Here is a 14,026-nt window from a genome sequence, read left to right on the forward strand (position 1 = left end):
GGGATAGTATATTGAGTTGAAATCATGTCAAATTAACATGTGTTATCTTTTCAAGTCAGGTCTTCTATGTGCTGGGCAACGTGCTGGGTGTTAGAGCTACAAAGTAAGATAGAATCAAATCCCTCAAGCAGTTCACAATCTAATTTTCAATACTATTCATGTCATGTCTCCATAGGGGGACATGGGAGGCTATGCAGCTTTAGTGGACCATCAGAATATGGGAGGGATGAATGGGGTTCTATGGCTCTATAGCCAAGTATTTCCATGAGGGAATAGGCACATAGCTTCAATCATTATCATGTCATATGCCATGTCTCAAATGAGATGTATTACATAATGCAAATCTGAAAAAGTATATCAAACCAACTTTTTTGAAAATGTGAAATATATGTCATACAAGATGCTTGGCAAGCTTAAGTCAGCAATAAATTATCTTTTTATTGCCCTCTTTATCTTCATGAGAGATAGATTCATAATGAAAACCAGAAAAAATATAGTGCTTTTATGAAGACATCTCTAAATGTCAACATTAACAATAGCAAATAAACCCTTTACTTCTATTAGAACAGACAGAATTCTGGCCTGGATGAAACATATATGGCATATTTTATGTTCTTATGTTCACAAGTGACTAATAAGCTAAGTTAATATGTTTTCATTAATAGTTTGAAATAAGCTCTGGAAATTTTACCTGAATGTTTGGAGAACCAAACAAAGCAGTAACATAGGATATTATCTAGAATTATTCCAATTAATTAAACTGAATAGTTCTTTTCAATAATAATCCTAATCAATTAAGACACCCAGTGAAGTATTTGCAGCTACCTATTTATCTTAACCAACAACTATGGAACAATTTTTAAAAGAATTAAACTGTATTCAGAATTTCTAACATGTAATTAATAGATTTCATTTTTAAATTCCCAGGAAATCAGCTTTCTGGTTTCAAAAAAGGTAAATAATGCCCTCTTGAATATTAGAGATTCAACAAAGGTGACTAAGAGTTAGAATAAAAATACAACGAAGAATGAAATAGCTCCATTTCCCTTTGTCACTCAAATTAAATGAAGTATGCTGACAGTAGGTATTAGATCAGATTTTTTTTCTTTGAAAGTTACAATCTTGTATACTATAATACTGTAAGGAAAATCAGTTCTAAATAATTTTTAATTTTGGAATTATTGCTATGAAGCAGTTAATGGACTTTTTTTCCCGCCATCTACCTTACAAAACAAAGTTTTATGCAAATATGTATAATCAGAGTCCAGATTAAAGGCAAAACTGCCCATCAATCTTAGTGAAAAAACTAGCAAGATTCATTTATAACCACCAAATAGTCCCCCTATTTTTAGTAACTTGCACTAGTTTTAGTTTGGATGGGAAAAAAAATCAATTAGTTTTACTCATTTCTTGTTCTGGAGCTAGGGGGTCATAACCTGTGGATCCAAGCAACTAAATGTCTAGTGTAGGATTACACAAGCAGTAAGTAGCAGAGTCAGAATTCTAACTCAAGTCTGATTACTCTCAAGCTGATTATTTTTTCCATTGTCTTAGCTAAATTATTTCCAAGAGAATAAAACAAGTTGGGTCAGTTGGGTTAGTCCCTGACTGGAGTCAAATGGAGTATGAATATTTTAACTTTGCTGTTCCTAAGTAAGCCTAAGTAAGTCCTGGATGGACATAGACTTCCTCTTATCTCTTCTGGCACTACCTCAAAATGGTCTGGACTTCCTTCTGAAACAGATCTGAACAAGCTGGGGAAACCCACCATTCTACTAAGGACAATGAAGATACCACCCAAGACTTGTAGCCCCTGCCCTCTAGTGTTACACATAGAACTACATCTGAGATCATGCTCACCTGCAAGTCTCTGATAAAGACTGAAGCATGGTGGAAATGGAAAACAAGATTCAAGGTTTTGAAAAGTTAAGAGTTTTATGTAAACTTAATGATCACATTGATCCTAGTTGTCTTTTTACACTTAAGCTATTATTGCAATAAATAATTTTTGGGTTTGATTCTGATGACCAAAGAGGGCTGATACAGACCTCTAAAATAAATGTCAGGGTTAAAAAGCAATACCAGTCACTACTGCTCCACATGATCTGGGGTTGGATACTTTCAAGTTTTGAAGGACAAAGAATTACTTAGACACCATTTCCTTCTCTTTGAAAGGGTGAGAGGACTTACATAATAGTTGGACAACTGTGTAAGGGAAATCCTTTATATTTTTATTTTAACAAATACAATTTCACAAGAACTTTTATTGAATCTTTGATTTCAAATCATGCTCTTAAACCACATGGTCCAAGACTTCAGCTTTGATCTCTCAGCACAAGTAAACAAGGGCTGAATTGCAGCTGAGCAGGTGTCTAGGCATGATGCAGCTAGGCTTATTCAGGGTTTCAGAAAGATCATTATATACACTTTCTAAAGGGTGAGAATGCAAAGCCAGGCAATAAGACTAATGTCAGGGAGGGGAGATATAATTGAAAAACTTTATAAAATTCAACCATAAACCTCTTTAATACCACATTTGTATTTATATGGTGCTTTATACTTCTCTAAGTACTTAAGATATCCAAGACTCTTCTTTCTCACCCTTATCTCCTATAGGGCCAATATCATCCTTACCCATATGACTTCAACCAGGATCTCATGCCCACCTGCAATTATTCCCATGGTGAATCTTCTTGAGACCTAAATCCTACACTATTCATCACATATACTTCCTCTTAACTCTTCTGACACTATCTCATCATGGTCTGGATTTCCTTCTGTAAAACAAGCTAGGGGAAACCCACCATTCTACAAAAATCAATGAGGATACCACCCAAGACTTCTAGTCCCTAATCTCAGGAGTTACCTATGCTCAAGTATTCAGGGCAATCCCAGAGACTCCATTTCCCCCACAGTCCCCAAAGTCAAAAATAGCCTTGTTGCCTTTGTGACCCCATGAACAGCTTCTTTCCATTAACCCCATTCCTTCTTCAGGAGCACCAACAATAACTACCTCATGGGAACCATCCAGGAACCTCAGCTCTTTCCACCCTGCTCCTCCTTTTCAGAATATTTTTGGAAAAGGTTGAATTCCAGAGAGGGAGCTTCTACAGGGCTTAGAGGGATGGTGGAGTTGGGAAAAGCCAGCTTGCCCAGTTCCTGTCATCCCAGCTGAGAAGCAAGTAGTGACCCATTGAAGCCTTTTATAGATTTGATTTTTTTAAAAAAAAATCTTGTCTTTATCTTTTCTCTCCAATTCACTTTTTCCAATTACAAAAATTATTTGTGATTTTTGGATATCATCTTCATTTCATTATACAGTCCTTCCCCCTTTGCTATCAAGCCATCCTTGAAACAAAGTTGAAGAGAAAAAAAAGTTCAGAATATCTGATTGTATAGGTAACATTATACATCCATAGTTCCCCACCAACACGGAAATGATATGACATTTCCTGCAATTTCTGAATCTTCTGCCAGCAAACACAGGGCTAGCTCATGGGTTGGTTGTCTTTCAAAATTCTTATTAACATGCAGCAGTCCTAAAGGTACTTCCAAGTCTTTCTAAGTAACCCTTCGGAAGCACCAATATCTGTTTCCCCTTGTAGCCAGTGATTGTGGGCTTGGAGCAATTTGAGGAAAAGGGAGAAAAATGGAGACACCATATTAGAGAGCTTTTACTCTGTCTCTTGATGCAATGAATAGTAGCTGATGGTAGTCCCAAAGGGAGGTATCTTAGAAGAATCAGCAAGTACCCTTAGGACCTGTGATGTTGATAGGCCTTTGAAAGACAGACTATGAGCTATCTCTGTGGTATTCTGCCAATAGACACAGGGATTATGGGAAGCACACACTGTGTATATGTTGGTATGAGATTAGGGAGTGGGCAGGACAGGTGTTTTCTGGAGAAGGAAATGGCAAACCACTCCAGTATCCTTGCCAAGAAAACCCCAAATGAGGTCATGAAGAATCAGAATGATTGAATGAGTATGCAATAACAAGGGCAGGTATTTAGAAAAAGAGCAGCCACAGTGGTTTTACATTTGGGATTAGCTGGAGAAGTAAAAGTTAGATCAGAAGAACAGGAATGTGGAGCTGAAGAGTCCAGGCACTGTCTTTTTGTCCACCAAAAGAAATTAGAAGAGTGACTGCATAGGGAGGTAAGGCTATGACCCAGTTACTAATAATGTTCCCCCTCACACCAAACTCACATAACTTATGTTGATACAGAGTGAGCTATGATGAACAGCTGTAAGATCAGATTCTGTTTAGTATAGTGTATTTGAATTATGGGTTACTGAGCTCCCTCCTGGGTTCTATTTCTGCCAAAGATGGCCTGGAGGCATGGGGTGGTGCCGGGTGACTTGGACACTGGCCATTTTGATAATCCTTCTCTAGCATTCCTTTCCTCTTTAGGTCCTTTGCCAAATTTCACAAAACCTGCTAACCTTTAGCTGTGGAGTACCATACCACCTGAATTTCTAAAGCTGAGCCTTGATATAACTTCCGTCAGTATCAATATCCTTGCTAGAAGGGTTAAGCACTAGAAGGACCATGTGCATAAACTGATGCCAAAAAAAATTATAATTTTGATTTGAAATAAAAATGTTTATCCTATCTCTACTTTCTTTGCCTTATTGGTTAAATGTGTTTGTGTGTGTGTCTGTGTGTTTGTGTGTCTGTTTGTGCATTGCTTCAATTGTTATAGTTTTATCTTTTGAGTTATTCTTAAATTTTAGTCTTTTTATTGGTCTTCAGAGCAAGACAAATCCCTTTTGATTTTGTTCTTTTAATGATCCCCACTCCCTTTTTTAACGTTTTTGCAAGGCAAATAGGGTTAAGTGGCTTGCCCAAGGCCACACAGCACACTCAGGTTTCCCTGACTCCAGGGCCGGTGCTCTATCCACTACACCACCTAGCCACCCTTGATTTTGTTCTTTTAAATTGGAGTCAAGAGGCAGTTTGATGGATAGAGTGCTAGGCCTGGAGTCAGGAAAACCTGAGGTCAAATCTCATGTCAGACTAACTGTATGACTCTAGGCAAGTCACTTAACCCTGTTTGCCATAATCCACTGGAGAAGAAAATGACAAACTAATATCTGTGCCAAGAGTACTCCAGATGGGAGTTGGATAAGATGGGAAAATGACTGAATAACAATAAAATGTACACACACACACACACACACACACACACACACACACACGACAAATGCAGATTCCTTTAAAAACTATTTACTGTCCTTGGTTCCTTTTCCTTGTTTACAAATACAAATAACGGAACCAACATCAGGGGACCTGTTGAATGCTTCTTATTTTTTTCCTTTTCACCTCTGAATTTTTCTTAGAAAACTTTCAGATAACCAAATTTTCATATGAATCTTTTTAATCCAATTCTATTTCTTGCACTACAAATGGATCATACTTATTCAACAGTTTCCTGGTTGTTTTCCAAAGTACAGAACTCAGTCCTTAGTTCTGTCCTGGTCAATGAACACATTTAATAATTATTTGGATAAGGACATAGATGGTATGCTTATCAAATGAGCAAGGAATGAATAAAGTGTAAAATAACTACTGTGATATATGACAGAATCAAAATTCGAAGTGATCTCAGCAGGATGTATCTAAATACAGTTGTCGTCTAAAATTGTGGGGAAATGACAACATTTCAAGATTAAGAGTATTGAAGATAGCAGGAAACTCTAAGCAAGTCAGACATTTGATTTTCAACCATTTCTTCTCTCTTTTGTTTGTATCCCTGAAATATCAGAAGACCTAGCTATAATAACACCAGTTTTGAAAAACTCAACTATAGAAGTTTTAGTTACTATTGGCATAATTTTAAGATCTAAATGAAATATTTAAAATTTGACAGGGGGGGCTAGAATTATTTTGGGAAAACTGAGAAGAGGAGAATAAATGGAGATGGTTTGTACGAAACTATACAGATGAAAGAGAAAGGGAATGTGGAGAAAAAACTTCTTGAGAGAATGTCTAAGTTATAAAGAATCATTATAAAGATAATTTTATGAGTTATTCTAGAGAGATACTATTATGAGTGTTGGTATAATAATAACTAGAATATATAGCACTAACTATGCATTAGGCACTGTGCTAAGAGTTTTATTATCCCTATTTTACATTTCAGGCAAACAGGTTAAGTGACTGGACACACACACACACACACACACACACACACAGCTTGTAATTTCTGAGAACAGATTTGAATTCAGGTCTTTCTGAGTCCAGAGTCAGCACTCTATCAACTGTAACACCTTATTTCCTTGAGGGAAGCTGTTTTCCTGTTATGGTTATAGAGAAGCTATGGTATCTAGTACAGAAGGACAAACAAGTGTACAGAATGCTCTGGGATGATAAAGACTGTGGTAAGGAATATTTTTGTCATCGTTTTAGTCAATACTTCTGACATGGTTTTAGTCACCAACTTGGTTCCACTGGATATTAACATAAATGAAAATTTTCTCTTATTTGGTGCTGACTGTAGGTATATTCATCAAGGACATAACTTGATGGTCCCGACTTACCACGTGTGAGCTCTGGGTAATTTCTCAGGACTTCCCCATTGCTCTATTGTAAACAGCTGAGGACCATTTGAACCTAAATTAAAGAGGAAAATACAATTTGCCATATATTATATTGATAATAGAATTAACCTGAAAAGTGAAAAATGTTATGATAAAGAAAGAAGAGAGGAGAAAATCAGCCTATTTAGGGCCAAGGTAAAAAACAAAAGCATATAACATGATTAATAGGGATCTATGTTTAGCATGGTTATATATGTATAGCTTATTTGAAATTGATTTCTGTCAGGGGAAGGGAAGGAGTGAGGGAGAAAAATGTAAAAAACCTTGCAAAAAGACTTTGGAAAACTATCATTGCATATAGTTTGAAGAATAAATAAATAAAATGAAATAAAACAACAAGCAGAGCATTATAAAAAACAAAACAAAATAAAAGAAAGATATGGCCTCCATACCTATTCTTTAGATTGCCTCTTTGGTTACAATATGCTCTTTAATGTATGGTTAAATAAAATCCTTAAATAAATTAACAACATAAAATTTAAATTATTTCAGCATGGCATTTTCCCAAAGTCTCATATGCAGGCTGGAAGTGAGTAATTAAAATTAAATATTACCTCTAATAAAAAGATGCAATAAAGCCATCAATATCCATAAAATCATTTGTGATTTTAATACATTATAAACTCATTCTCCTAGAGATGGTATAATCACTCATTTCCTCTAGTACATGGTCTCATGGGAAATTCCTAAATCTGGTGATTCTGTTTCTTTTCATTAATAACAAAACCAAGGCACTTTGCATGAAGGCATGAATTATTAAGTTAAAATGTATATAGACTTCTTTATAATGAAATGCATTTTCATGAGAACTACACAAAATAAAATTTTTGAGAACAAAGAGGAAGCGTCATTTACCCATAGGCAGCTTCATCTTGGAAAATATGTTGACATGGATTACCAGGAAGAGTTTTCACCTAATATATTCTCTTACTTACCATAAAGTTCAGCAAATCCATTCATAGGCACTCGAGATGTCCCTGTAACGAACTGCAGTAACCGGATACGCTTCTCAGCATCCATCAATAATACGGCCTATTAACAGAGACATAAGGTCATTATGTCTCCCATGCAGCACTGCAGCACATGCTGCTGTAACTTAGAAATTCAAAAAATCATTTTCTTTATATTGTAATATAAGATCTAGACAGTTGAGTCTGAAAATTGAGGCATATTTTTGAATGCCGTCACAATATCAGTCTTTCTAATCTTAGAAGGAGATTAAATATTCACCATGTCTCTCTTTTTTTTAATTTTTTTAGGTTTTTGCAAGGCAATGGGGTTAAGTGGCTTGCCACACATCTAGGTAATTATTAAGTGTCTGAGGCCGGATTTGAACTCAGGTCCTCCTGTCTCCAGGGCCAGTGTTTTATCCATTGCACCACCTAGCCGCCCTTCACAATGTCTCTTTTGTCCACCAATAAGTCAAAATACTAAATATAAAAAGTTAACATTGATGGCATCCTCAATCTTATGATTCTGGTGGTCTGGTCCCCATCTTCACCCAAGGTCAATTATAAATTCAAGGTATTCTATAAACTTTATCAGCAACAGAAACTGAAGGTACAAATCTGAGTTTATTTGAGAAATCCTTTAATCAAAGGGTCCTTAAACATTTTGTGTGTCTTATACCCCTTTGCTAGTCTATTGAAGCCTATAGCCCCCCTTCTCAAAAATAATATTTTTAAATATACAAAATAATATATATATATAATTCCATTGAAATAGTCTTTAAAGTATTAAAAAAAGGCAAAAAAGATAAGTTCAGGGACCTCAGGCTAAGAACCCCTGCTATAATCAATGGTCACAAAAATAAAAGGAATGACATTCTTTAAAATCTCTATAGCCTCAGTCAATAAACATGCATTCTTACATAGACTTTGGGCTACCTTCTGTGTTAGTTAACTGAGAATAAAAAGGCAAATACAAACTAACCCTTGTCCTCAAGGAGTTTACATTCTAACAGGGAAGACAAAATTCACCTCAACAGGTATGTATAATATACTGGGAAAGCAGTAATAAGCTAACAGTGGGGATTGGAGGAAAGTGAGGGAACCAAGAAAGAACTTCTGTAAAAGGTAGTGTTTGAACTCCTGACTCCCGAAGGAAACCAGGAATTCCAAGAGGTGGAGGTCTAAAAGAGAGGACATTAAGTACAGATGAGAGTCAACACAAAGAACAGTCAAGAAGATGGGAGAATATAGCAATCATAACAATGAAGCGAATACACAAGTGTAATAAGATGTGTAATCGAGTTCAAGGGAAGCTAGGTGGCGCCATAGTGTTCAGAGTGCTTGGCCCTCAGCTAGTCATCTCATGCTGTTTGACTCAGTTTCCTCATCTGGAAAATGAGTGGGAGAAGGAAATGATAAATCACTCCAGTGTATTTACCAACCCCCCCTCCCGAAATGGGGTCATGAAAACTCATAAACGACTTAAACAATCAGAGAGTATATAAAAAAAAAAGTGTAATAAAGTAAAATAATACTTGAAAGATAGAATGAGGCCAGTTTTTAAAGAGCATTAAATTCCAAACAGAGGTGTTTACAATTTGATCCTAGAGGTAATAAGGAGACACCAGAGTTTATCAAGTAGGAGAATAATATGATCAAATCTGTATTTTAAGAAAATCCCTTCTGGGGGCAGCTAGGTGGCGCAGTGGATAGAGCACCAGCCCTTGAGTTCAAATCCAGCCTCAGACACTTAATAATTACCTAGCTGTGAGACCTTGGGTAAGTCACTTAACTCAAATAATTTTTAAAAAATTAAAAGAAAAGCCCTACAGTGGTTATGTCAAGGGTAGGGAAAAGACTAGGCAAGAGATGATGAAAGCCTGGACTAGGATGGTTGCTGTGTGGGTGGAGAGAATAGAACATAGGAAAGATATAGAAACATTTGTTGGAGTGCTACTCTCTTCACTGTATTAATGGCATCATCTCCCTGATATCATGGTCTTTTTCAAGAACAAAGGACAAACATCATCATCATTATCACTAATGCTAAGTCAGAGCAAAACACAAAGCACAGTATAGGAAATGAAATCTTTATACTTCTGTTTTAGATTCAAAAGAATAGTAGAAGAACAGAAAGGAAAAACTTTTTATATCTAAAACTATGGTTACACCCCTCATTTAATCACAAGACTGGGATTTCAAGCAGTTTCTCTGTAAATTATACCATCTAGCTATGTCTCCATTGGCATTTAATAATATAAATAATAAAAGAAAATAAAAATTTAGGAACAAAAATGTGAGTGGTTTACTTTTTTTTCTTATTTTGCCAATATATAGCCTTTTGTTGATTATGCTTTTGAAATCTCTCCACCTTTCCCCCTACCCATTCCAAATAGATAGTTAAATCACATAAAATCATATTTCATATTACTCATTTCTTAAGTAATATAATGTCAAAATATTTGGCAAAATGACTAAGAAAATTAGGGACATTCTTTGAAAAGAATGATTTTGGAAAAGGATAAAAATATTTTCGAGTCTCGGTTATGAAAGGAGACGTTATATTTGTTGCAGTATTGATGGACAATAGAAATAATATTAAAGATATCTTATGTTATTTATGCAAGTCAACTTTTCTTTAATCTAGTTTCCCTAGTATTAAGGTTGAAGAATGTTCTATAGTCTTAGCATTAAGTATCATCTTTAAATTTTCTTTCTTATTACTTTTTCATTGGTTAAAGGAATGATAAAATTAATTCCATCCATTAAGCATAACTAACTATTTTTTGTTTTGTACCAATAATAAGCTAAAAATGAATTTTCCTAATTTTCAAATATAAATACTAAAATGAAAACAGCATAAGGCATAGCAGGAAGTACTCCTACTAGAGATAAATATAACCTATGTACAGAAAAGACAGAACAGTTAGTACAGCAGCCGGTCAAAATAAATGTGGCCACAGTGTGGGACTGGGACTTACCTTCCAGAACCACTGAATGACGGGGTGATTTGGGCAGTAACCGTTCTTGTAAATAGCATGTTGTCTCCAGTCGTTAACATCAACATCTCCAAGGCCACACATCAGCAGCTATTTAGAAAATCAATTCAGGTTTAAATATGGAAGGTCTGAATACTGAAAAAAATCACACTGATGATTCAACCTACTTTTATTCACCACTATTATTATTTTTGTTAGATTTTTTTTTTTTGCAAGGCAATGGGGTTAAATGGTTTGCCCAATCACACAGCTAGGTGATTATTAACTATCTGAAGCCAAATTTGAACTCAGGTACTCCTTACTCCAGGGCTGGTGCTCTATCTACTGTGCCATCCAGCCACCCCATCACCACTATTATTATACAAATGGCTGCTGTCTTTTTTTTAAATAAAAACAGCCATAATCCAATTCATTCCCCTTTCATAAAAACAAATGGAATAAAGCTTCTATCGACATTTTCTGTAATAAACCAAATAGATGGCCATTTGGATCCCACAAAAGGCACTATGATTTTGGTGAACAGAGGGCTAGCCTTCAATTCAAGAGGATATGGGTTCAAGTTCCTCCTGTGATATATAGTGATTATAAGCCCTAGGAAAGTCACTGATCCTCTTTCAGACTAGAAGTTTCAGAGAGGGTATTGACCTCAGTATTTCTTACTGAGAATGTTCTAATTTGTAAATCCGAAGTCAATGGAAGCTTTTATCCCTTTTTATGTGTTAAAAGAATCTGTTGAGAAACTCACAACTCAAGACAAGATTAGAATCCAGAAGTTTGGGAGAGAGAGGGATATCCTATTTTTTTTTGCCTAACAATAAATGAGAGACATTAGATGTGAGCCCACTTCAGTTTGAGGTCCTTTCTTTAGACAGTGGAAACTGTCTTAATGTAATTTATGAACCAGACAGGAATAACTCCATAATTTTATATATGAGGAAACTGAAGCATATGGAAGCTGAAGTTGTGGTTTATACAAAGTCACATTACTAGTTAGTGGCAGAACAGGGATTATCACTCAAAGGCACAGACCCCCATCTAAACTTGGGGAAATGGTTGGAAATACTGCTTCTAGATATAGTATGCATCTGTGTGATTTTTCAGGGTCATGATCAAATCCAGAATAGTGGTTTTCTTAGCTTTCAAATCCTTTTATTATCATTCACCTTTAACTGATATTGCTAAATGAGAGCTAATAAGTTTCCATGACTCAGCTCCTCATTTTCCCCAAATAAAATCAATGCACAGTATAATTCACTTTTCCTTTCTTTGTACAACATTCTAAATTAGAACAAAGAAAGATGTATAGTTGGTAGAAGAATAAAGAACCCTCTGATATGCTGTTCAAAAAATTATAAAGAATTTAAAAGACAACAAACCTCTAACTCGTTCTCATCAAAAATTTTAATCAAATCAATAGGAAGAAGTTCTGTGAATCCCTAAAGGAAAAAACAAAAAAGAATAAACCAAAAGCTTTTTATCTCAAAGGAAAGTTTAGAGGAAACATGATTTTTGTTCTTAATTAAATAAAAATTATTTTTAAAAGCCAGTTATTTGTTTGGAGGTAATAGCATTCATGTAAATCCAATTGTAAAATGTCATCTTTTTTCTCCCAAATTAAAAGTAATTAAATTAAAAAAACCTTGAATTTAGAATGATTTATTTACTTAAATTTTAATATCCCATGATAATTATCTCTAAATTGGATAACTACAAGTGTATGGATTCTAAAACATATCCATGATATATTCAAGTGAGTCAATATGTTCTAAGAACATAAAGTACACAGATGATGAATAGAATATCTTAAAATAACACAAATTCAATGTACAGTAAGCCAAAACAAGGCAGTCATGTAGTATAAAAGAAAGGGTAATGGTCAAGGAAAATCACAAAATTTTGAGACAGACTTCTTCTAGGACCACTGAATGATGGGCAGATTTGGGTCTAAAGGACTGCAGCTATATGATTTTTGAAAATGTATGATATTGGATCTCTGAATTTCTTGGGAGTTTCTGCCCACAGCTCAGACTTTATTTCTCATGTAAACTGGGGATAAATTTTAATTACTTTTAGGCATTTTGCCAATTTTCTAAGTCAGTTTAAAACAAATTAAAATTTGTTTTTTTTCTTCTGTGACTTATCAAGTCACAGAATTTGATAAAGTCTTAAAAGACCACTTCTTATTTTGAGATGGTGAAAATTTTGAAAAACTATATAAACAATTAGACCAGAGGATCTTAACTGGCTTTTGTATGACACAGACGTTTTTGGCAGTCTGACCAAGTCTACTTATCATTCTCAAAATGGTTTTAAATATATACAGCATTACAAAGAAAGCCAATTAAATTGAAATGATTATCAAAATATTTTTATAAAACAAGTTCACAAGTCCTTAGTCTGATTTAAAATCAAAATCTTCTACTACATATCATAAGTTCCAAAAAGATACATCTTAGATATTAAAAGTCATATCATGAAAACAGAGAAACAAAAAAGAAAACAATTTATCATATCTAAGGATAAGGGAAGAGTTCATAACAGACATGGGATAAAGAAGAGCATAGATGATAAAAAGGATAATTTTGATTATGCAAAATTTGAAAGTTTTCTAACAAAAATGCAATTAATGTTAAAAAGGAAAACCATTAACTGGAAAATATTTGCAAAAAGTTTCTCTGGTAAAGATCTGACATCCATGATAGATAACTGATTGAAAAATAAGAATTTTAGCCATTCCCTAATAGTCAAAATATATAAAGTTTTCCTTTTCTCTCTTCAAAACATTTATTTTTATCATTTAAAAATTTTCTGAAGTCCAATTTCCTTCCCTCCCATCCTGTGCTCACTCATCGAGAAGGGAAAAAATATACTATCAATTATACATATGAAATCATGCAAAATACACTTCCATGTTAGCCATAAGGCGAAAAAAAAAGAAAAAGAAAGTGAAAAAAAAAACTTCAAAATTCAGTTTTTCCTCTAGAGGTGGATGCCATTTCTCATCCTGAGTTTCTTGACACTGTCTTGGATCATTGTCTTGATCAAAACAGTCTTTCACAGATTGTCCTTAAAATATTGCTGTCCCAGTTCTCCATCAATTCACATAGGTCTTTCAGGTTTTTTGAAACCATTCTGCTAATCATTTTTTATAATGCAGGAATATTCCAACATGATTATATACTACAATGTGTTCAGTAATTCCCTAATTGGTAGGCATCTCCTCATTTTCACAAAGAGCAGTTTTAAATAGTTTTGTACAAATGGGTCCTTTTCTTTTTCTTTGATCTCTTTCAGCCACTAATGGTATTGCTAGGGCAAAGGGTAAGCACAGTGAATAAGTAGCTTTCAATGGAATAAATCCAAGACTATGAACATATGAAAAATGCTCCAAATTGTTAATAGAGAAACTGAAATTAAAACAACCCTGAGGTTATATCTTACACTTATCAGATTTGCCAAGATGACAAAAGGGAAA

The 14,026-nt window shown here is 34.7% G+C and overlaps 1 protein-coding gene across 10 annotated transcripts in view; it reads right to left on the reverse strand.

Moving 5' to 3' along the window:
* NEDD4L (NEDD4 like E3 ubiquitin protein ligase) overlaps positions 1–14,026 on the reverse strand; it is a 448,524-nt gene that overhangs the window by 6,185 nt on the left and 428,313 nt on the right. For all 10 annotated transcript variants that reach the window (XM_074207342.1, XM_074207347.1, XM_074207343.1 and 7 more), the window contains 4 exons: positions 11,928–11,987; positions 10,534–10,641; positions 7,538–7,634; positions 6,543–6,615 (listed from right to left, as the gene is read on the reverse strand). In XM_074207342.1, the coding sequence (XP_074063443.1) occupies positions 6,543–6,615; positions 7,538–7,634; positions 10,534–10,641; positions 11,928–11,987 (338 nt within the window). The remainder of the gene's footprint in view (positions 1–6,542; positions 6,616–7,537; positions 7,635–10,533; positions 10,642–11,927; positions 11,988–14,026) is intronic.

This window comes from Macrotis lagotis, chromosome X, assembly GCF_037893015.1.
Source record: "Macrotis lagotis isolate mMagLag1 chromosome X, bilby.v1.9.chrom.fasta, whole genome shotgun sequence".
NCBI classification, from domain to species: domain Eukaryota; kingdom Metazoa; phylum Chordata; class Mammalia; order Peramelemorphia; family Peramelidae; genus Macrotis; species Macrotis lagotis.